Source organism: Chrysemys picta, chromosome 23 (assembly GCF_011386835.1).
Source record: "Chrysemys picta bellii isolate R12L10 chromosome 23, ASM1138683v2, whole genome shotgun sequence".
Taxonomy (NCBI): domain Eukaryota; kingdom Metazoa; phylum Chordata; order Testudines; family Emydidae; genus Chrysemys; species Chrysemys picta.
In genome coordinates this window covers 5,678,019-5,699,111 of record NC_088813.1, presented here as the reverse complement: position 1 = coordinate 5,699,111, position 21,093 = coordinate 5,678,019, and the positions used below count along the sequence as shown (strand labels likewise).

The window sequence follows — 21,093 nt, the reverse complement described above, 5'->3', positions numbered from 1 at the left end:
GTCCCAGCTCCTCCCCCAGGACTGTCCCAGCCCCACACCTTCCCAGCCCCACCCCCTGGACTGTCCCAGCCCCACCCCTTCCCAGCTCCACCCCTTCCCAGCCCCTCCCCCAGCACTGTCCCAGCCCCACACCTTCCCAGCCCCTGACCCAGCACCAGAGCCTCCCCCCATCCCCCTAGCACTCCCCCTGCTCTGGGGGTTCTGTGCAGAGGGCAGACGGGGAGGCGCAAGGCCCTCGGGGACAGCGCACAGCGGGGCCCAGGACTGGCTGACTGCCTCACCGACACACCCTGCAAGGCTTTGTTAGGGTTTGTAAAGGGCTCGAGAGACTCGGATGGCAGGATCCATCCCCTGGGTGAGCTGGGCTCTGCACCCCTTCCTTGGCCTGGCACCCCCCTTTCCCACGCAGGCAGGAATGGGGCCCTCTGCGCGGCTGCACGAGGGGAGATGGAAGCCAGCTCGGCTGGAAAGGTAAACCTCACCCCTTTCCCGCGGGACCAGCACTCAGCCAAGCGGGTGTTCCAGTTACCGCAGCAGGGAGCTGGAGATGCACAATGCGGGTCAGCCCCTGCTCATGGGACGGGATCTCCCACCCCACGAGCCAGAGGCAAGTGCAGCCGCATCTTGCCAGCCCAGGGGCGAGGAGCTCAGGGCATTCGCAGCACTGGAAGTGGGGGCATCATTTCCCAGAGGGACAGCCCAGCCCACGGAGACCGGTCAGCGCTGGTTGGGAATTTTCTGATGAAATGTTTTAGTCAGAAACTGGCGATTTGTTGAGACTGGAACGGGGACAGGGAAGGCCGGCAAAGGGCGGGGGGGGGGGGCTTTCAGAGAGGCTTTGGATTTGGGGGGAAAAGCTTTTAAATTGTTGAAATGAAGAAATCCCAGTTTTCTGGGTCAAAATGACTTTTAATTTCAAAATAGAAGCTAATTGGGAGGGAGGGGGAGGGAGAATGGTCAAAACCAAAACCAAAGATTTCAGATGATCTGCCCCAAAAATGATTTTTTTCCCAGATTCGCAATGTGTGAACATTTTTTAGATTTTCGACTTTTTGTCTCCACAGGAAACTTTTTTGATGTTTCCCAACTTTTCACGGGATGGAAAAACCATTCCCCAACCGGCTCATCATGGCCGACTTCAAGAGCGCTCCCCCCGAGACAGCGTCTCCCTGTGCTCTCTGTCAGGCTCTGGCGCGGATCCCTTCCCCGACCACACCCTATCGCTAGAGCAGTGGTCCCCAAACTTTTCACCACACACACCCCCTTACCCATGTCCATGGCCCCGCCCTTCCCTCCCTCCTCTGGAGCTGGGAGTGGGGCCGTGGCTCTGGGGGGGAGGAGAAGGGACACAAACAGGGGTAAGGCGGCTGAGACCACAGCTGAGGGCAGGCGTGGGGCTGCGGAGCCCCCGGGCACAGGTCCGGGGCCAGGAACAGAGCTGGGTGACGCTCCTTCCTCAATCCCTGTAAGGGCTGGCCTCAGCCCCAGCTGCGCCCCTCCGAACGTCCCTCCATGCCCCCCTAAGGGGGTGTGCCCCACAGTTTGGGGACCTCTGAGCTAGAGTCTCTGAGACTCAGTGACAAGCTCCCAGCCCCTTCTACTTACCCCCCGGAGGATCCAAGACCCTGTAGGCCAGGGCATAGATTTTGTAGCAGGATCCTCATGGGGACACACCCTGGGCTCCTCCTCACCCACTCTCAGCTGCCCCATCACTCGCTGCCTCCACACCATGGTCCCCACAGCAATTGCTCACACAGAAATGCAGCAGTAGCCAAGTATTTAATGGACTTTTAGCTTCTTTTGCAGCTTAGCAGCTAGAAAGAGGAGCCAGCCCCATGTGACCGGCAAGGGCAGTGCAGACCAGCGACCGCTCCTGGAGGTGTCACTTGTATGCAACAAACCTACCCCAGCCTCCCCACCGCCGCCTGACAAACGTCTCAGCCCATCATAGAATCATAGAATATCAGGGTTGGAAGAGACCTCAGGAGGTATCTAGTCCAACCCCCTGCTCAAAGCAGGACCAACCCCCACTAAATCATCCCAGCCAGGGCTCTGTCAAGCCGGGCCTTAAAAACTTCCAAGGATGGAGACTCCACCACCTCCCTAGGGAACCCATTCCAGTGCCTCACCACCCTCCTAGGGAAATAGTGTTTCCTAATATCCAACCTAGACCTCCCCCATTGCATCCCCCCATCCTTTGCTGGGAGACTGGAGGGCTCAGGGCACCAGGAATGGCTGGGCTGAACCCAGACCAACTTTGTAGTGGCTCCAGAATGGTTGGTTGGTGGCCTCTATCCAGTACCTTGGGGCCATCTGTTGGCAGGACCCGGCTGCTTTCTTGGCAACCTGAGCAAAAAGATTAAGGCTTGAAGAAGCCATGGAAGTGCCCTGGCTCCCAACGGGGGTTCCTGCATGTCAGGGCTCACGCACATTCCCAGGGGTACATGCGCTCCAGTTACACCTCGTTAGCCTCTTTTAAAGAGAAGGCAAAATCTTGACCGAGAGGATTCCGCTTGGTGGCCGAAATCCACAGTCACTTTAAATCCAAGCAAAGATGCGGTTACAGGTACAGCGGGGCCTGGCTAACCTGCCGGCTTCAGAATTCAAAAATCCCACAAGATAGGCAAGCACGAAACTCTGCCAGGTTCTGGTTCAGGGAACAGCAGAGCCCAAGTGGCGCAATGGCTGAACGAGAGCTGCTGGCAGACGGGGTCGGGAGCCCTGAATCCCAGGCTAACTCCTTTCCCACTCATCCCCCACATTCCCTTGCTGCCGTCAGCCACCTTCACTCTCTGCCCCACACCTCAGCGTCTCTACCAACCTCACACCAGTTGGCACACGGCTCGTAGAACAGCAGAGAGGGCAAAGACCGAGCGGGTCCAGGAGGTTGAAATCTCTCCTCCCGCCCTGCCCCATCCTGGGACCGAGTCAGGGCACCATGATGAGGTGACAGAACCGTGCCCTGAGGCTGCCCCTACCGCACCTGCTTTGCAGCTAACCAGCGAGCTTCGGTTCTTGGAATGGCAACTCTCAGCAGCGCTAGGTCGGCTTTAATACGGGCTGTATTTCCCATGCACAAAACCCAGCACCATGCAACGCACCCAAGGCACAGGCGAGCCCGCACACACACAAAATCACCTCCCTGCTCATGGAAGCCAGAGTGTTTCCCCAGTGATGCTGAACGGCTCACCTGGCACTGCCGTCTCTTGCAAGGCCCAGCAAGCTCTAGGCCGGTACGCTGCTCCTTACCGCCGTCCCCGCTCACCGCACAAGTCGGACATCAGGAGTGGGCAGGGAGCGGGGGAAAGGCTCAGAATCCCCAGCCCCCTCCGGCTCTGTACTGGAGTCGGCAAATCACCGCTCCTGGTTCCAGTTTTGGAAGCCCCGAAGAACAAAGGAGGCGGCCTGGGAAGCGGGGCTCCTAGGTTCTGTTCCTGGCTCTGGGAGCGGGGTTTAGAGCAGAGGTGGGCAAACGACGGCTCGCGAGCCACATCCGGCCCGCGGGACCGTCCTGCCCAGCCCTGGAGCTCCCAGCCGGGGAGCCTAGCCCCCAGCCCCTCCCCCGCTGACCCCCCTTCCCCCGCAGCCGCACGGGCCACGCTCTGGGCACTGGGGCTGCGAGCTCCTGCCGAGCAGCATGGCAGCGTGTCTGGCTCTGGCCGGGCGGCGCGGATGCCAGACATGCTGCTCTGAGCGGCCTGGTAAGGGGGCCGGGGGGGTTGGATAAGGGGCAGGGGGTCCCGGGGGGCAATCAGGGGACAGGGGGCAGTTGGATGGGGCGGAGGTTCTGGGGGGCAGTCAGGGGACGGGGGATGGGGGGGTTGGATAAGTGTGGGAGTCCCCAGGAGGGCCTGTCAGGGGGCAGGGGTGTGGATAGGGGTCAGGGGACAGGGAACAGGGGGGGTTGAATAGGCATGGGGTCCCAGGGGACCTGTCAAGGGGAGGGATTGGATAGGGGTTGGAGCAGTCAGGGGTAAGGGAACGGGAGGGTTGGATAAGTGTGGGAGTCCTGGGGGGGGCTGTCAAGGGGCAGAGGTGTGGATAGGGGTCAGAGCAGTCAGGGGACTGGGAGCAGGGGGGTTGGATGGGTCGGGGTTCTGAGGGGGGCAGTCAGGGGGAGGGAAGTGGGAGGGGGCGGATAGGGGGAGGGGGCCAGGCTTTTGGGGAGAGCACAACCTTCCCTACCCAGCCCTCCATAGAGTTTTGCAACCGCGATGTGGCCCTCGGGCCAAAACGTTTGTCCCCCCCCCTCCCCCCAGTCTAGAGGTTAGAGCAGGGAGGGAGGACTCCTGGGCTCCATTCCAGCACTGACCTGCTGCAAGACCAGAAATCGGCCCCCTGCTCCCAACCCAAGGGCCGAGTCCTTTGCACGGGCTCCGAGACGATGGGGTTCCCACCATCAAAAAGCTCTGTCCAACGCGACGCCGACGGGGCTTGGCGAGAACGGGAAGGCATGAAACATTAGACAAATACCTCCCCGGCCAATACAAAAATGCGAAACTCCCCATTGCACTGCAGCTCCCTCAGGAACAGCCGGGACAGCCTGTGTCTGGCCACTGGCTAGAAGCAGCAGACAACCTCGGGGCAGATTTCTCAGACGAGTTTCCAGGTTCACAACTGATTTGGTTTTGGCTGTAGATATTTGCACCAGAGGGAGAGTCGGAGCATACGGTCCTGAGAGAACTCGGGGAAGGCAAAGGGACTCTCCGAGGCTGCATCTGGAAGGGGAATCGTGTCGACTCTGAGCCCTGCTCTGGGCAGGGAAAACAAAGAGGAAAGACTAGAAGCGCCGTTCATTGTACCCCAGACGAAATGTCATCACTAGACAGACACTCAGTCCCTCACACAGCCCCTTCCACCACAGGAGCTCACAGCCCTTTACAAGGGAAGAGTTATCCCCGTGTTACACATGGGGAAACTGAGGACACAAGGCCACATGGCAAGTGAGTGGGGGAGTAAGGAACAGAACCCAGGAACCTGAACACCTAATTCCCCCCCGCTCAACCCATTAGGCTCCACTCTCTGCCAGAGCACCACATGGCGCACAGAACTACCGACTCCCAGCCCTGTGCAATGCTCCTTCCCAAGCCCAGGGCACGAACGGGGTCTCCCACTATTCATTACTAGCGGCATTTACAGACGTCATAAAGAATAGTGATGGCACTTGACATACTGCAGTGCCTTTGGTTCAGCACTCTGCAGGCCGGGGCCAAACTTCTGTTCCCCAATATGCCAGTGCAACTCCTCTGCGGTCAGGAAGACGGCACGGGTCTTTGTGAGAGCAGAAATTTATCCTGTAGGTCCCTGGTCACCAATTGGTCGATCGCGATCGACTGGTCGATCCTGGAGACTCTCCCAGTCGATCGCGATCTCTGGCCGCTAAAAGTCCGGTGGCGCAGCGGGGCTAAGGCAGGTTCCCTGCCTGCCCCGGCCCCACGCCGCTCCCGGAAGCGGCCAACACACACACACACACACACTCCTGCAGCCCCGGAGGAGGTCAGGGGAGGGGTCTCCCTGTGCTGCTCCTGCCTGCAAGCACCGCCCCCACAGTCCCATTGGCCGGGAACGGGAAACTGTAGCCAATGGGAGCTGCAGGATGCGGTGCCTGCAGAGAGGGGCAGCATGTGGAGCCACGTGCCCCCCCACCAGGAACCACAGGGGCACGTTGGCCCCTTCTGGGAGCCGCATGGGGCCAGGGCAGGCAGGGAGCCTGCCTTAGCCCGCTGCACTGCCGACTGGGAGCCTGAACCCCAAACCCTGCCCCTCCCAGAGCCAGCACTCCATACTCCCTCCTGAACCCCGAACTCCCTGCCCCAGCCCTGACCCCTCTCCCAGAGCCAGCACCCCATACCCCCTCCTGCATCCCAATACTCTGCCCCAGCCCAGAGCCCCTTATTGCACCCAAACTCCCTCCCAGAGCTTGCACCCTGCACCCCCTCCTGCACCCTAACCCCCTGCCCCAGGCAAGTGAAAGTGAGTGAGGGTGGGGGAGAGCGAGCGACGGAGAGAGAGGAGGGGTGGGGCCTGGGGGATGGGACGAGGTAGATGCTGGGTTGCACTTAAATTCAAAAAGCGATCTTGTGCGTAAAAAGGTTGTAGACCACTGCTGTAAGTGTATAAATCCCTTCGCGCATCACAAAAATGCAGCCCTCTCTGGGATGGAACACGGCGGCCGTTTACCAGCACACAGCAACATTACGTAATGGGTATTTTCAGGAGAGGGAAGTGAAGAATAAAATGTTTCCATTTTAAAGTGCAGGGGAAATTTCAGCAAAGAGAATGTAATTACTCATATTGGAATGTGGCCCACGGCTGGGAAGACTGCCAGGGAAGATTTAATGCCTGAAAGTGGTCAGGACCTTGGTTTGAGATCTCACATAATCATTTAAAATTCCCTCGGAGGTTTATCATCAGCGGAGCCAGAGCAGGGACTCAGGTAGTTAAAGGATATCTCATCTACCCACCATGCAGGACCCAGGCAAAGAGGTGGTGGAGGAGGGAAATTAACGAAATCCAAAGCATCGTTTTTCAGGAAGGACTGCAGTGTTGGTGCTATCCCTACAAAGGGTCTCATGCTGCATTACAGCTTTCAATGCAGGAGCAGCGGGGGGCTGGTTACACCCCATTTTGTCTCCCGGCATCCGACAGGGGGTGACGATGCTGCAGGTCTACAGCTGAAAGCAGGGGGCTTCAGACGGGTCTACAGGCAAACTTCCACTGAAATAACTGCGGGGGGTGTAATTCACACTGTATGGAGAGACACGTTTCTAGAGCTGGGGGGGAAACACTTTTCCTGACCTGTGAACATTTGTGTGATTTCAATCATTTTTCCCAGTCCGTCTGGGAACAAACCAGAGAACTGTCTACATTTTTTGTGACAAATAAAGCAGAGAGACACACACACACACACACACACACACACACACACACAATTCCCCACCCCAAATAGCACACCGATTTGGGCACTTGCCTAGGATGTGGGAGATCCAACTTCTAGTTCCTGCTCTACCTGATTCGGAAAAAAGGAACTTAAACTTGGGTCTCTCACACCAAGCTAGTACCTTAACCACTGGGCTCTTGGCTATTCTGGGGTCTCTCCGTCTTCCTAAATTCCAACCCGGAGCAGAGACACTTTCCCGTCTATCCTGGTGAAAAGTGCTGGTGTAGACCTGCTGTACTTATGTCAGTACAGAAATGTCCCACTTTGATGCAGCTCCGTTTTTTACCTGGCGTAGACCAGCCCGTGGATGGCTATGGGGATGGGGGGATGGGAGGGGTGCGGAGACTTTTGCCTCTAGGACACTAGTTCAAATCATCGCCTACATGAAAGGAGGCAGGTTGTTCTCAGCCTCATGCCTAATGCAGGGGTCTCCTCCATCACAAGACCCATCGTCACAGTCGGCATTAACTGGCCCCCTTATTGACACTCTGAGAGGCCGCGTAGCGAACAAGCCACGGTGGCTGAACATCCCCCATCCTTCCAGAGCTGACCCCTCCACGCACCGGAAGAGAAGCCAGCCTGACGGTGGTTGCTGGATAAAGAAGGGACTTCGGTCTCCACCTTTCCCCAGCACTAAAACTCAAACATGGGCAGAGACATCTCCAGGTTTAAGGCTGAGCCTTTCTTGTCCTTCTCCAGAGTCACCCCCAAATGCTGCTCACCCATCCACTCAGCAACCCCCACAAATTCACACCCTCTGTGACAAGACACCTTCTCGAGTCCCTGGAGTCAAAAACTGGCTTTGCATGTTTAAAGGGAAAATGTTGCCAGTTAAGATATTCTATATGGTTCCTCGCCAAGGGGCCAAAACTTTTGATTATTCACCGGGGCATCCTCCAGGAAGGCTTGAAAGGACACCAGATTCCATCTACAGACACACACCCAGCAGGCAACATTAAACCATCCTCTCCGAAGGAGCGCGAGGGACCATGGAGGGACAACGAATCCGCTGGGAGAACCAAACGGGAAAAAACCAACAGCTCCCTTAGCCGGAATGGGAAACAGCCGGGAAACACATTCAGCTCTGGTGAAGGTAGGGAGCCCAGCGAGGAAGAATTTGCTTTGTGTTAGACGGATGCTTCTCCCTGGAAACGTGCACAAGACAGAGGGTGCGGCGAGAAGGGAGCCATGGAGGCAGGGATGCTGAGCCGCTGGGCGACGCATCCTAGCCGACTCTGCTTTCAAACAAGAGGCTACTGGTTTCACACACTCCCCCCACCAGCCCTCGCGGCCACCAGTAATGGCCCCAGAGCAGGGCTTAATTAAACTCGCTTCTGCACAGTCAACATGCTGGAGTTGAAACCTATTAAGGAGATAACCATTTTCACTGGATATGGCCCGAGGGAGCAAACGGGTGGCAGCACCAGCCGGGGGAGCCGCGCTGCCGAGCAGTGACCTTTCCAGTTCAATTTACCGAAGGCCCATCTGACAACGAACGTAATCGTTACAGCCAGTCTCGGAAGTAAGGAGGCTACAGCAGACTGGGACTCCGGAGCTAGGGGCAAAGGCTGGGAAGAGGCGGACAGACCTCCCGTGTGGATTCGGGAGCATTCACTTCCCCTCCCTGCCCCTAAAGGAAGAGCCCTGTCTAGGGGGAATGGAGCTGGCTGCAGTCCAATAACTCAATCCAGCCCTTTGCTGAACATCCATTTCTTGGGATGATTGATTTAGCACTGGGGATGATTTCGAGAGAACGGCATTGTTCTACCGGAATGGCCAGTGCACTCAGGGTGGCAACTGAACCCGCCCAGGAGGGGGAGAGAGATTCTGATTTTCATTTCATAAGGGCTGTCTAACGTCTTCTTTATTATTATTTCCATCACAGGAGTACACAGAGGCCCCAAGTGGGATCAGGGCCCTGTTGTGCCAGGCGCTGTACAGACCCATAGAGAGAAAGAGTCCCTGCCCCCAAAGAGCTTACAATCCCAACAGATACAGCACACAAAGCGGGGGAGGGAAAACCGAGAAGGGAAGTCATTTGCCCACGGCACAAAGTCAATGAGATTTAAGCACCTTCCCTGAATTGGGGCCAGAGAGAGAACTTGGCCATCGTGCCACAGAGATCAGAAAAAACAACCCAGCCCCTAGGAGATTCCTGAATCTTTATAAATGCTACAGGAATCCAACCCCGCTGCAAACATTCTTATTGCAAGGACATTTCCCCTGCTTCTCCCATGCTGCCTCTGCTAAGTGGGGGCAGGGACACTGGTGTCTAGCTACCATGGTTCATAGGGCATTAAAAATACATAAATAAGCACTTTGTAACCCAGCCACTCCCCTCCATATATCGAGCTTCCGAAATTCTCTGTTTAAGCTGGATGAGTTTAGTGCTTACGAGAATGAAGAGTCACAGACTAGAGAGAAAGGAACAATCCAGGCAAGGATTCCCCACCCAGAGCAAGCACTGCCCGGCTCGCCCGCATCCCAACCCGCGCAGAGCGCACCTCGGCGCTGCCCGGCGCGCCCGCATCCCAACCCGCGCAGAGCGCACCTCGGCGCTGCCCGGTGCGCCCGCATCCTGACCCGCGCAGAGCGCACCTCGGCGCTGCCCGGCACGCCCGCATCCCGACCCGCGCAGAGCGCACCTCGGCGCTGCCCGGCGCGCCCGCATCCCAACCCGCGCAGAGCGCACCTCGGCGCTGCCCGGCGCGCCCGCATCCCAACCCGCGCAGAGCGCACCTCGGCGCTGCCCGGCGCGCCCGCATCCCAACCCGCGCAGAGCGCACCTCGGCGCTGCCCGGCGTGCCCGCATCCCAACCCGCGCAGAGCGCACCTCGGCGCTGCCCGGTGCGCCCGCATCCCGACCCTCAGCGCGGCCCGGCGTGCCCGCATCCTGACTCGTGCAGAGCGCACCTCGGCACTGCATGCCTCCCTCTACCCATCTGCTAACCCGCAAACCTCTCTATGAAACACAAATCAATGGTTTTTAAAAGCTAAAGAGGGGCAGGCCTGGGAGAATCTTACTGCATTCATTCTCCATCACTGCCGGACCACAGGGCCCGATAACCCTGCCAGCCAGTGGCCGAGCGCCGTACAAGGATCTGCTGGGGGGTTCCGGTTCTCTGCAGCCCGGCTATTATTTCATTTGATCTTTAATGACCATTTTGGGGAGGAAACACCGGGAAAGCCACTTAGAGAAGCGTCTCTGCAGCAAGACGAGCGTGGAGATCCCTGGCTGGCCGACGAGAGTAAATGCCAACAGACACTTGCAGCTGGACAGCAACAACCCCTACCGGAGCCGGACGCAGCGCTGACCAGGAGGCAACCTGTCTCCCAGCCCCTGCGGTGAGCGCAGCCTCTCAGCAGGAGCCTGCCCATGTCCTGCCTGATTTGTCATAGCCAGATCCATGCTGCGCACACAGCCCCAAGTCACGCGGTGGCCGCTGACCGGGCGATAGTCCCGCCTGGCTAAGAACACCCGAGCTCTCCCAACCAGGCGTAGCCATTCTAACCTCCTCGCCTGTTAAACCCTGTCGTTGGCACACCTCTAAACCCCAGCGATCAGCTCTTCTCCGCACGGATTAGCCACACCCTGTCCCAGGACTGCCCTTCCACCCTGGGAGCCGTGGGGAGAGGGGCCAGGCAGCCATGCCACCCGCTGGAGCCCTCGGTTCCCGGGCAGCACCACAGCACGTTTCATCCTTTCCAGCAACCGGGCCCTGTCCCTGCCCACCCCTCTGTGCCAGGACAAGGCTCAGGCGCCACAACCCATTCGGCACGTGTCCTGTCCGCAAGCAACAACAGCCCTCAGGGCAGGGGGCCGCATTCCCAGCCGCAGGCTGGAGATACAATTTGCCGGGGCAACAGAACATGACATGGGGCGGGTGGGTTTGAGCTGGTGCCCTAGAGGAGACTGTAGACCTGTATCTCAGCTGCAGTCCCCTCCCCCAGACAAGCCACCCAGGCTCTTGGTTGGTAGGGCACTAGCCAAGGACCTGGGCTCAATTTCCTGCAGTGCCACAAACTTCCTCTGTAACCTTGGGCAAGTCACTTAGCCTCTCAGAACCGCAAAGGTATTTAGGCGCCTAACTCCCACTGAAAAGTCTTAGCTCCCATCTGTGCAATGAGGATGACTGTTTTCATCCCCCACAGGGTGCCGTGAGGATAAATGCTGGCGAAAAGCACTGTAGAAGAGCCAGGTATGATTATTTTGGCATTAGTGCTACGGGCTGGGCTTTCACTGCAGAGTTCAGTGCCATTAATGGAAACAAAGCACCACATCAGGGACCAGCCCGCAGCACCCAGCAGTGAGAAACGCTCACGCCCTGCAGTAACGCGCTCGGCAACCTCAACCCGCGTTATCAGCCCCATTTCACAGACAAGGAGACTGAGCCAGGTCGGCAGCAAACACAGGACCAGACTCGCGTCTCTCTCCTTGGGTCGCACCGGCCATTGGGGTGAGCCAGACACCACTTGCTGCAGTGCTCATCACTCCATCTAATATACGTCCCTCGGATTCAATACCCGTTTGTATTGTTGCCCGGCCTAGACGCTAAGATTTTCATAAGTGACTGATTCTGGGTGTTCAACCGGAAGCCTCTGAAATGAGCCTGTTTTCCGAGGACGGGTGCTCAGTCTCTCTGACTATCCGGCCCCTTTTAGCTGTCTCAAGCTGGGCGCCCAGAAACAATCACTCGGTATGCTCTTGGCCACATCTGTGTATATAATGCAGGTAGCAGACACAGCCCCTGGAGCCACGCAGCCCTGCAGGGGCCCCTCTGTCAGGATGGCTGCTGCCGCCTCCTGAGAGGTAGCCAAGAATAGGACACAAATCAGCTTCCCTTTTGCTAGTCAAAGAGCAAGTGCACGGTGGGCATCAGTGCCAAGCGGGGTATTCCAAGATTCAAGACCCTCCTGTGCATATATAATAAACGCTGTATGTGTGTGTTCATGTACCACTGCCCTCTACTGGCTGAAACCAGAACTGCTCAACTGTGTACCATAGGCCCCATACTGCTAACAGCTAGTGGTGATTCTCCTATAACTCAAGAGCAGAGCCCTTACCTGCTTTTGAAGTGGATCCAAGTTCCACCCCAGCTAATGCCTTCAAGTTCCAAGTACCCATGGCCTGCAACGTAGCAACAATTCAGACCTAAGCGGCCACTAATTTGATACGGGAGGTGCCCGCTGCAGGAACATCTGCTTCCTGTGGGGTTCTTGCACCTTCCCCTGCTGTATCTGGAGTATGCTGGAGACAGACCCTGGGCTGGATGGACCCTGGCTTTGACTGAGAATCGTTAACAGAATCCTGGCAGAGGCTCTCCCCCATTTCGGCATGAGTCTGAGTCTGCCAAGGGACTCCCCGCCCGGCATGGCCCTCTAGCAGCAAGGGGCTTTCCAGCCTCATTGATTCGGTTTAGGTCATTTAAAAGCACAGCAGGAAAAGTGGAGAGTTTCTTACAGCACACTCCCCTACCCACGTACTGGGAGCATCCCCGTCCCCCCATTCCTCACAGTCACAGCTGCCCCAGTACCACCCAGCCCTCATCTCGTCCGCTGTCTTCTCCCTACCCCGTGCCTCCCCCCAGCACAGTTGCCACTAGCCTTGTCCCCTCCAGACAAATGGACAGACACACACGCTGCCCAGGTCTTGGCTTGTCGGCCCAGATGCTGCATTTGGCATCTTCTCACCTGGGCAAGAATGCGGTGCCCATTCACCTTTAGATCTCTAGCAGGGCAGCAGCAACCCTCTACCAAGATCCAGCAATAGGCCACGGCCCTGGGGGACAGAAGGGGGAAACTGAGGCACAGGGCAATGATGGTAAATCAGAGCCCCCAAGGGGTGCAGGTGGTTGTCCTATGGAACGTCACACTGCCCTGGATGGCATGGGAGAGGCATTTGGACGCCTATGGGTACATCCCGGGGCTCCTCTCATCACCCCAATGCAGTGGTGCAAGAAATCGGACACCCCAGAAACGTCCACATTCCCAGCCCACGGGAGCCTGGCGAACTGCCTGGGAACAGGAGCATCTCACCCGACATGCCCCCCTCTGCTCAGAGCGCCGCTTGGCACCAGCCGCACGCCCGGGGAGAGCGAGCACGGCCAGGGATGGATTAGCCGCCAGCAGATATTTTCACACGGGGAGTAAATGCTGATAAGCCCAACGTGAGCGTTCAAGTCACAGCCAGGCGGCGGGGGAAGGGGAGAACCATCCCTCCTTACTACACAGTCCCCAGGGGAGGGAGCGTCGGTCATTCCCATCGGCACCTGCCACAGCACAAGTAAGAGAGCTCCAGATTGGCTAAAAAAAGCCAGGGACGCATCATAAACCCACCCATCTGTCACAGGTGTCCATGATCCCCCAGCTCCTGCCCACTCCTTTGCCCCGCCTCACACACGGATTAACAGACACCTCACACCCTGTCCCTTCTGGGTCCCATTCCCACCCCTGCCAGGGTTTCGCCTCAGCCCTCTTGCTGCAGCCCCCAGCCCCTGTGGGCTAGCGTGGTGAGATCACAGGAGTTCAGGGGTCAGTGTTTAGGCCGGGGAGGGGAGCTGGGCATTGGTCCTGCGTTGAGCAGGGGGTTGGACTAGATACCTCCTGAGGTCCCTTCCACCCCTGAGATTCTATGATCCTATGGGGTGGGCGTGCCAGGCTCTGGCAGGCTAAGCCTGATGATAGACACATGTTCTGCGGGTCCCCTCCCATTTGGAGAGGGAGCTCCCTCGCCTGGAGCTTTGCATTAGTGACCCCTTTGCTGTGCCCCACCCTGGCGCCACACAGAACCCATCCCGTGGTGCCACTACTCACAGCAGCCCTCTCCCAGCCAGCCCTGCTCCGGTGCCAAGGAGGGGCTGGGTTGGGGAGGGCTATAGGGGGACCTGTTTGTAACTGCCAGAGATGGCTCCAAGGGGGACGTCCCACCCAAACACCCGGACAGGCCCGATCTTTGCTCCCTGCCTACACGAGTCGTTCCAAAGTCCGGAGCCGCGAGCGGCAGGCGTTTGGAAGCCAGTACACTGCTGCTTTGTTGGACAGCCCCCCACTGCCACCGGCCCCCCCACGGAGCAAACCCAGAGTGGCTGCACTCGGACATTCCTTACCACGCTCCCAACGCATGCAAACAATAGATGCAAACAGACGCTCACATGCTAGCTGGGGGATCCGGCGGGAACATGCTGTGCTGGGACGGGGGACGCACCCGGCCTGCTATTACCCCGTAGAGCGGAGCTCCGGGGCCACAGTCAGCTCCCCAAATCTGTCTCAGAGCCAGCGAGACGCTGGCCCATCCCAACACTGTGTCACGACAGGGTGACAACATTTGGATTCAATGCAACGCTGCTGATTCAAGACAGCACATCCCACCTCAACCTCCTCAGTGACACGAGAGCTTCGAAGCTCACCAGACAGCCCAGAGCGGCAACCCTGACAGTCCCCTCGGGGAGCCGGAGATGGGGGAGCCCAGAGACCGTTCCTGGCAGACAAAGAGGACTGACTGGCTCCAAGCAGCAGACAGTAAATAGTCTCTTACAAAACTGGAATTTAAGGAAGAAGAGAAACTCCCCCCAATCCCCAATTAACCATTTCCCTGCCAGCACCATCAACCTGGAGGGTTTATTAATAGCCCATTAACACATTTACTAACTGGCATTAACATCCTTTCTTGCATTTACTGTAATTAGGCCGGAAAGATTCCGATTTTAATTGGTTGATGTCAGCAAATGGCCATTTTGTCCTTCCACTCAAAGCCCAAACAGGAGAAATCGGGCACTGAAATGTACAGGTAGGGGGGGGAAGGGAAATATCACTGGAAGTTGAAGAGCGGGTGTGTAGTCAGCACTCTCTTCCATAACTGTGAAATCCAGGCCAGGATTTAGGGAGCCCCTGTGACCACTTCTGTGCTTACCAAGGTGCAGACAGTAGCTAACAGGAATCAGTGGACCCATTCACGTGGTTGTGCCCAGGCTGCACTTGTGAGTCAACAGCCAGGCCTGGGGGGCACATGTCCCACGGCTCCCAGCATTGCTCCAAGTAGGGGTACAATCTGGACAGCTACACCCAGCCCTCTGGGGGACCGCAGGGCGGAGTGAGAGGAGAGGTCAGACTCCCACTGTCCCATGATTCCCTGGGAGCTATCCCATAATTCCCTCACCGTCCAAAAAAATCTACCAATTTCCCAGCATGCCCACTCAGGTGAGCTGCTTCCATAGCGACTGGCTGGTTCCTGATCTCCTCCGGCACGGATCCACCCTGCAGCAGGGATCTGCCCCAGCAGGAATGGCAGAGGTATCACGGGAGGCTGCAGAGAGCTGGTGAGGAGTGTCGGCGTATCCAGCAGGGAGACGGCACGCACTACTTGGGTGCTTGGGTCCATGGCGGCAACACACGTGCTCAAGTGGCACTTTGGGCCAGGCTAGTCAGCCTGGGAGCTAGAGAGCCAGAGGGGACCACAGGGTCTGTCTGTGTCCAGCAGCCTCCAGAAAGAATCCCCCATAACAGCCAAGCCCTGTCTCTTCACAAGAGACGCTCCAAGCTCTTGCAAAGAGTTCAGAATTCTGACACGCTTTAAGATGGGTAACCAGAGGGGTGTGAAACAGGTTTTGTTTAAGAGCTACCAGCATCAAACATGGAGCAAACAACCCCTGGAGTCTGCGGTCTCCTGCTAGTGATGAGCTTTCTGTGGATTAAACAACATGTAAGAAGTTGGATCTAAACATCACTAACCGTCAAAAGTCAGAGAGGGAGTGCGGGGGAGCTCCTGCGATCCTGGGGGGCAGAGCTGAGCCAGGGAGGGGGGCGTGAGGGGAAAGGTTGTGAGATCTTTTATAACCAGGCTCGGATCGTGCTGACAAAATCCACTCTGAGATGGCCAAGGATAACCTACCGCTTGGTCCTGCTGTCAAATGCAAGCACCCAAACGTGGTTCCGCTGGGAGCTGAGCCCACATCTGAGCTGTCTCTTCCCATCACCCACACACAGAAGAAGTCAGGGCTCCAGGAGCGAAACTAACGTTTTAGCCAGTGTGTAAACAGTGAAATAATAAAGCTGTTCGTTTAACCAAGTCTGCCACAGATCAATAGCAAAATGTGCTGGTCAACTTAATAGATTATTGATACTCAGCATAAGAATCTGCCTATCTTTACCGCTCTTAGGGTGGAGTGTTGCGCGGTATTTATAGCCCAGGTTGGTTCATACAAATAGATTATGCCCCCTATTGCATACTCAATATGAGGCGCACTGGCCTCCTTAGGGGGAAAACTTGCATCTGCCTCTTTTGAGATACAAAATCATTGCTAGAAACTCTGTCGAAATACACACAGGCACTAGGAAAATACCACACAAAGGGGCCATATTTAAAAACCGCCGGGGGGGAGATGAGGAGTGGCCGTCTCTGCTAGTCCAGATCATTCATTCAAAGTAGCACTAGTTCTGTGACTCCCAACGTCTCCCCAAGTACCCCTATTTGCCAGCCTTTGCAATGATCGGAGGAACGAATGAGCACGAATCTTTGCCTGCCAACCTCAGACATATGAAAAGAATCTGTTCATGCACAAGAGACTCTCCGTGGAGTAGTGAAAGGTGGCTGTTGTTTGACCGACAGGGTCATTTACTGGCAAGGAGCCAGTCCCTGTGGCTTGTCTCCATCCAAAGGGAGAGGGCAAAGCCAGCCTGTGTGTCTCCCTGGAGCTTGCTGGGTGCCAGGCTGTTGGGTTGCGTTTGTCACCCACACCTTGCCTGTGGCTTTTAGGCAGCGGGAGGCAAAGGGTGTGGAAATAAACACTTTGATCCAGGGGGGGAGGAGAATTCAACCTGCAACAGGAGTGTCCTTGGGGCAAATAAAGCCCCATGCCAGGGCAGCGCTAGCCCTGCCCTAGCGCTCGGGGAGTTGGCCCATTCCCTCACACTGGGCACAGGCTGGAAAGCAAGGGCTGGCCGAGGACTGGACTTTCCCCCCAAGGCGAAGCCAGGAGGCCGGGCTATACAGCGGGCACTAAGCAGCGACTCCTGCCAGGAAAACCCACCCCGCTGCCCCCTTCCCCCCGGACCCCACCTGCTGCTCCGAGCCCGCCCCAAGCGCCGGCACCTCCCGCGGGATGGCGGCGGGAGAGCCCCGGGCCGCATCCCCGCCGGAGCCGGCTGCGGTGCGAACGGGAACCGGCTCTCGCGGGGGCTGCGCCGCAGCTCGCCCGGGGGCGGTGACATGCGGAGTCTCCTCCGGCTAGGACCGGTCTCACTCCCCCCGCGTGGAAATCCGAGCGGCGCGGCGCGGCGGGGACAGTGCCCGGGACAGAGCAGAGCCCGGCGCCTCATCCCCGCAGCAGCTCCGCGAGGAGCCACCCGGTGCGTGGTGCAAAACCAGCAACTTTCTTCAGCCCCCCCCGGGGGGGGCAGTACCAGGCTCTCCCCCCTCCCCCCCCAGGGCTATTTTTAAACCCTGCTTCCCTGTGACCTTCCAATGGCCCCCGAATACATCAGCCCCCCCCCGCCTCCCCCAAACCCGCGTGCGGGACGAGCCAAGGCAGCTCCCCCCCCCCCAGCTCCCTGGCAGACACGCCGGTGCTGCTCCCCCGGGGGGGGGGGGGATGCACCAGGGTAGCCACTTGTTCCTGACAATGCAGCCCGGCCCGGCCCGGCCGCAGCCCCTGGGGGTCCGGGGGGGGGGGGGGAGACACCGCCGCGGGAGACCAACCAAGGCACAAACATTCACCATCAACTTCCCGGCGCGGCACCTGGGACCCGGGGGGGGGGGGAAAGGACCCATTTCTGGTCATGCAACAATCGGAACCGCAGCAGCGACGGGGGGGGGACCGTGATGATCCCCTAGGGGGTGGGGGCCGGGGGGGCAGGGCAGTGCCGGCGGGGTGGGTGGGGCCCCTCTCGCGCGGGGGGGGGTTCGAGCCCCCACTGGGGCTGGGGGAGGGGATAGGAAGCCCCCCCCCGGGACCAGGTGTCACTCACCAGCGCAGCCTGGCCGGCCAGCAGCAGCAGCAGCAGCGGCAGGAGCCGCCCGAGCGCCCGGGGCCCCGGCGCCAGCCAAGGCAGCTTCATGCTGGGAGGGGCGGCGGGGGGGCGACTTCCCTTTGTTCCCGACGCAGCCAGGCAGCCCCGGGGCGGGCGGGGGGCAGCTGCCGAGCCCGGGCCGGCGGCGGGAGCGATGCGGCAGCGGCGGGGCGAAGCCCGGACTCGCTCCCGGCGGGGGCTGGGGCTGCGATCGCCGAGTCCAGCCGGGCTGCGCGTCTCCTTCCTGCCTGCCGGCCCCCGGCTTTGCCTGCGAGCATCAGAGCCGTCCCTTGGCAGGAAGCGTGCGCTCCTGATCCGCCTCCATCCCTCCCTGCCAGGAGGGGAGGGGAGGGGAGGGGAGAGCCGGGGCGGATGGAGGGCTTGCAATGCCCCCTACCGTAGGCTTCACCTCGGCCCGGGCTCCTCTCCCCGGCCAGGCCCCGTGTGGCGAGGCTGGAGCAGGGGTTGTGTCTACACGCCGCCACCGGGTTGTTTCTAGGGGGTCAGGAGAAGCAGCAACCTGAGTCCCCTGGAGCCGGATGGGAACAGCTCGTGGGTCCAGGCTGGGGAAACAAAATGGGCATAAAGTGTAGAATGCAACACACAATTCATCACACACACACACCCCTCTTCCCCATTGAGATAGGTTCCCATCAGCCCCTGTTAGGTTTGGGCTACTGCCAAAGTCCTAAGGAGGGGCCCTAATCTCCTCCCCCCCCCCCCCCCCCGAGACTGTGTGAAAAATAGACCCATGGCAGCAGAGCAGGCTCAAGCCCCATACGCGGCACCGCCCGGGACTGGCGCTGTTTATGATCCCACCTCTTCCCCCAGCCTTCAGCACATTGGCCATGCGGGCCACGGTCCTGCACTCAGAGCTGCTGCGGAGGCCGGCTGGGCTTACGGTGGGTGCAGACAGCTAGAGAGGGTTCGGAGAGGACCTACAAGAATGATTTGAGATCTGGAAATCTGAGGTTTAAGGGCAGGGGGTTCTCAACCTTCTTTCTGAGTCGTCCCCCCACCACCACCACACACACACATACATGCTATAAAAACTCCACCGCCCACCTGTGCCACAACAACTGGTTTCCTGCATATAGAAGCCGGGGCTGGCGTTAGGGGGTAGCAAACAGGGCAATTGCCCGGCCCGGGTCTCACGCCACAGGGGGCACCGTGAAGCTAAGTTGCTCAGGCTTCTGCTTCAGGCCCGGGTGGCAGGGCTCAGGACCCTGGGCTTCATCCCGTGCAGTGGGGCTTCGGCTTTCTGCCCTGGGCCCCAGCAAGTCTAATGCCAGCCTTGCTTGGCAAACCCCCTGAAACCTGCCCCCGGCCCCTGGTTGAGAACCACTGGTTTAAGGCCCTCTCTCGCTTTGGCTCGTTAATCTAGCGAAGAACCAATGGCCGGGAGCTGAAGCCAGACAAATTCCAATGAGAAGGAGACACAGTGAGGGAGGGTGAATAATCATCAGAACCGATTCCCACTGGAAGTGTTGAATTCTTCATCTCTTGCCATTGTCAAGCCCAGGCTGCCTGTCTGGAAGCTGGGCCAACCCCAAATTGTGGGGCTCAGGGCACGTCTTCACTACCCGCCGGATCGGCGGGTAGCAATCGATCTATTGGGGATCGACTTATCGCGTCTTCACTAGATGCGATAAAATCGATCCCCGATGACTCTGCCGTCGACTCCGGAAATCCACCGCGGCAAGAGGCGGAAGCGGAGTCGACGGCAGTGCGGCAGCGGTCGACTCGCCGCCGTCCTCACAGCCAGGTAAGTCGACCTAAAATACATAACTTCAGCTATGCTATTCACGTAGCTGAAGTTGCGTATCTTAGGTCGACCCTTCCCCACCCCCCCCCGTAGTGTAGACCTAGCCTCAGTATGGGGCAGGAGAAGGACGTGGAGTTCTCTGGTCTGGAATAGACTGGCCTTTAATGCTATGAATAGGGCTTATCAACCAGTGACCTGAACACGGTCTGCGAGTACCTACCTGGGAGGAAGGACGCATGGGCCCCGCTCCAGCTACATGGATGCAGGGGTCCAACCCACCGAGACCTCACTGCAAGATCAGGGCTTCACGCAGTAAATGGCATAGAGCTGGGTCTGGGCCTTGAATCATTAGGCCATGCCCCAGTATGCAGTGCCCACTAGGCTGGCGGGGTTGTGTTGGAGCCTGGGCTCTGTCCGATAATCAAACGGCAGAGCAGGGGGCAGGGCTGGGTCATTGTGCGGGTGAGGAAAGGGGAGGGTTCGTTAGCAGGGGGCTTGTGGCCGTCAGACTCCAGCACACGTGTAAGTGGAGGCCACACAAGTGAGGTTCGCGGGCAGTCTGGCAAGAGGAGAGACTGGGCGGGGTGCGCCTGAATAGGTGATCTGTAACAAAGATCTTGCTCCCAAGTGTATTCCCGAGTTAACTGGGAACGCAAAGAACATTCATGGGTCAAAATAAAAATAGCTTCCCCTCTGCAGCGCGCATCGACACCTGCAAGGTCAGAGCCCCCTGCAGGTTCTCCAGCCTTCCCGAGACTCTTCTGGGAGAAACCAGGTCACCAGAACTTTAAAAACAAAGAAAAAAGTTTCCAGGCATTTTTATTCACTATAAAAAGAAAAAGGGGCCCTGTCTTTTTCCTTGCTACACTCGGCAGTAGCCAGGGGAGATCCTGCTTCCCACAAGGCACCTTCCTCACCCTGTCCTGCAAGTGCTTCAGCTGTTTTCCTCTACAAGCAGCTGTCTGGGCTTGGCTGTGGCTCCCGCTTAGCCAGATGTTTCCCTTATACAAGCTCCCTAGATGCAGCTGCTGCCTTCAAGCCCCTGCTCACCACACATGACTGTGTTGCAAGGTCAGGCACTGAGTCGCTGCCACCACTGGGACTAGAACCCAGAAACCCCAGCTCCTAAGCCCCTGCGCTAACCAGTAGGGCCTTCTGCCCCAACAGCACAACGGAGGAATTCTGGCCCCGGGCTATTGGCTTGAAGGCTTTCTCCACGGCCCATCACTGTAGTATCTAAGGGCTCACACCCCTGTTCAGGGAAAGGTTCTTTCTACATTACAGATCCCTTCCCTTCCATGCAGACTCTATTGGTTCTGCGCACAACAGGTATGTCTACACTGCAGCTAAGAGCGGGTCTTTTTCCCACTGTGGAGACCAAAGG

At 58.3% G+C, this 21,093-nt stretch overlaps 1 protein-coding gene across 1 annotated transcript in view; it reads right to left on the bottom strand.

Annotated features, from left to right (window-relative positions):
* Positions 1-18,290, bottom strand: part of SDC3 (syndecan 3) — a 175,758-nt gene extending 157,468 nt beyond the window's left edge. Inside the window, exon 1 of the mRNA XM_008168913.4 lies at positions 17,903-18,290. Within this exon, the coding sequence (XP_008167135.1) occupies positions 17,903-17,992 (90 nt within the window). The 5' untranslated portion in view covers positions 17,993-18,290. The remainder of the gene's footprint in view (positions 1-17,902) is intronic.
* Positions 18,291-21,093: the final 2,803 nt, after the last annotated feature.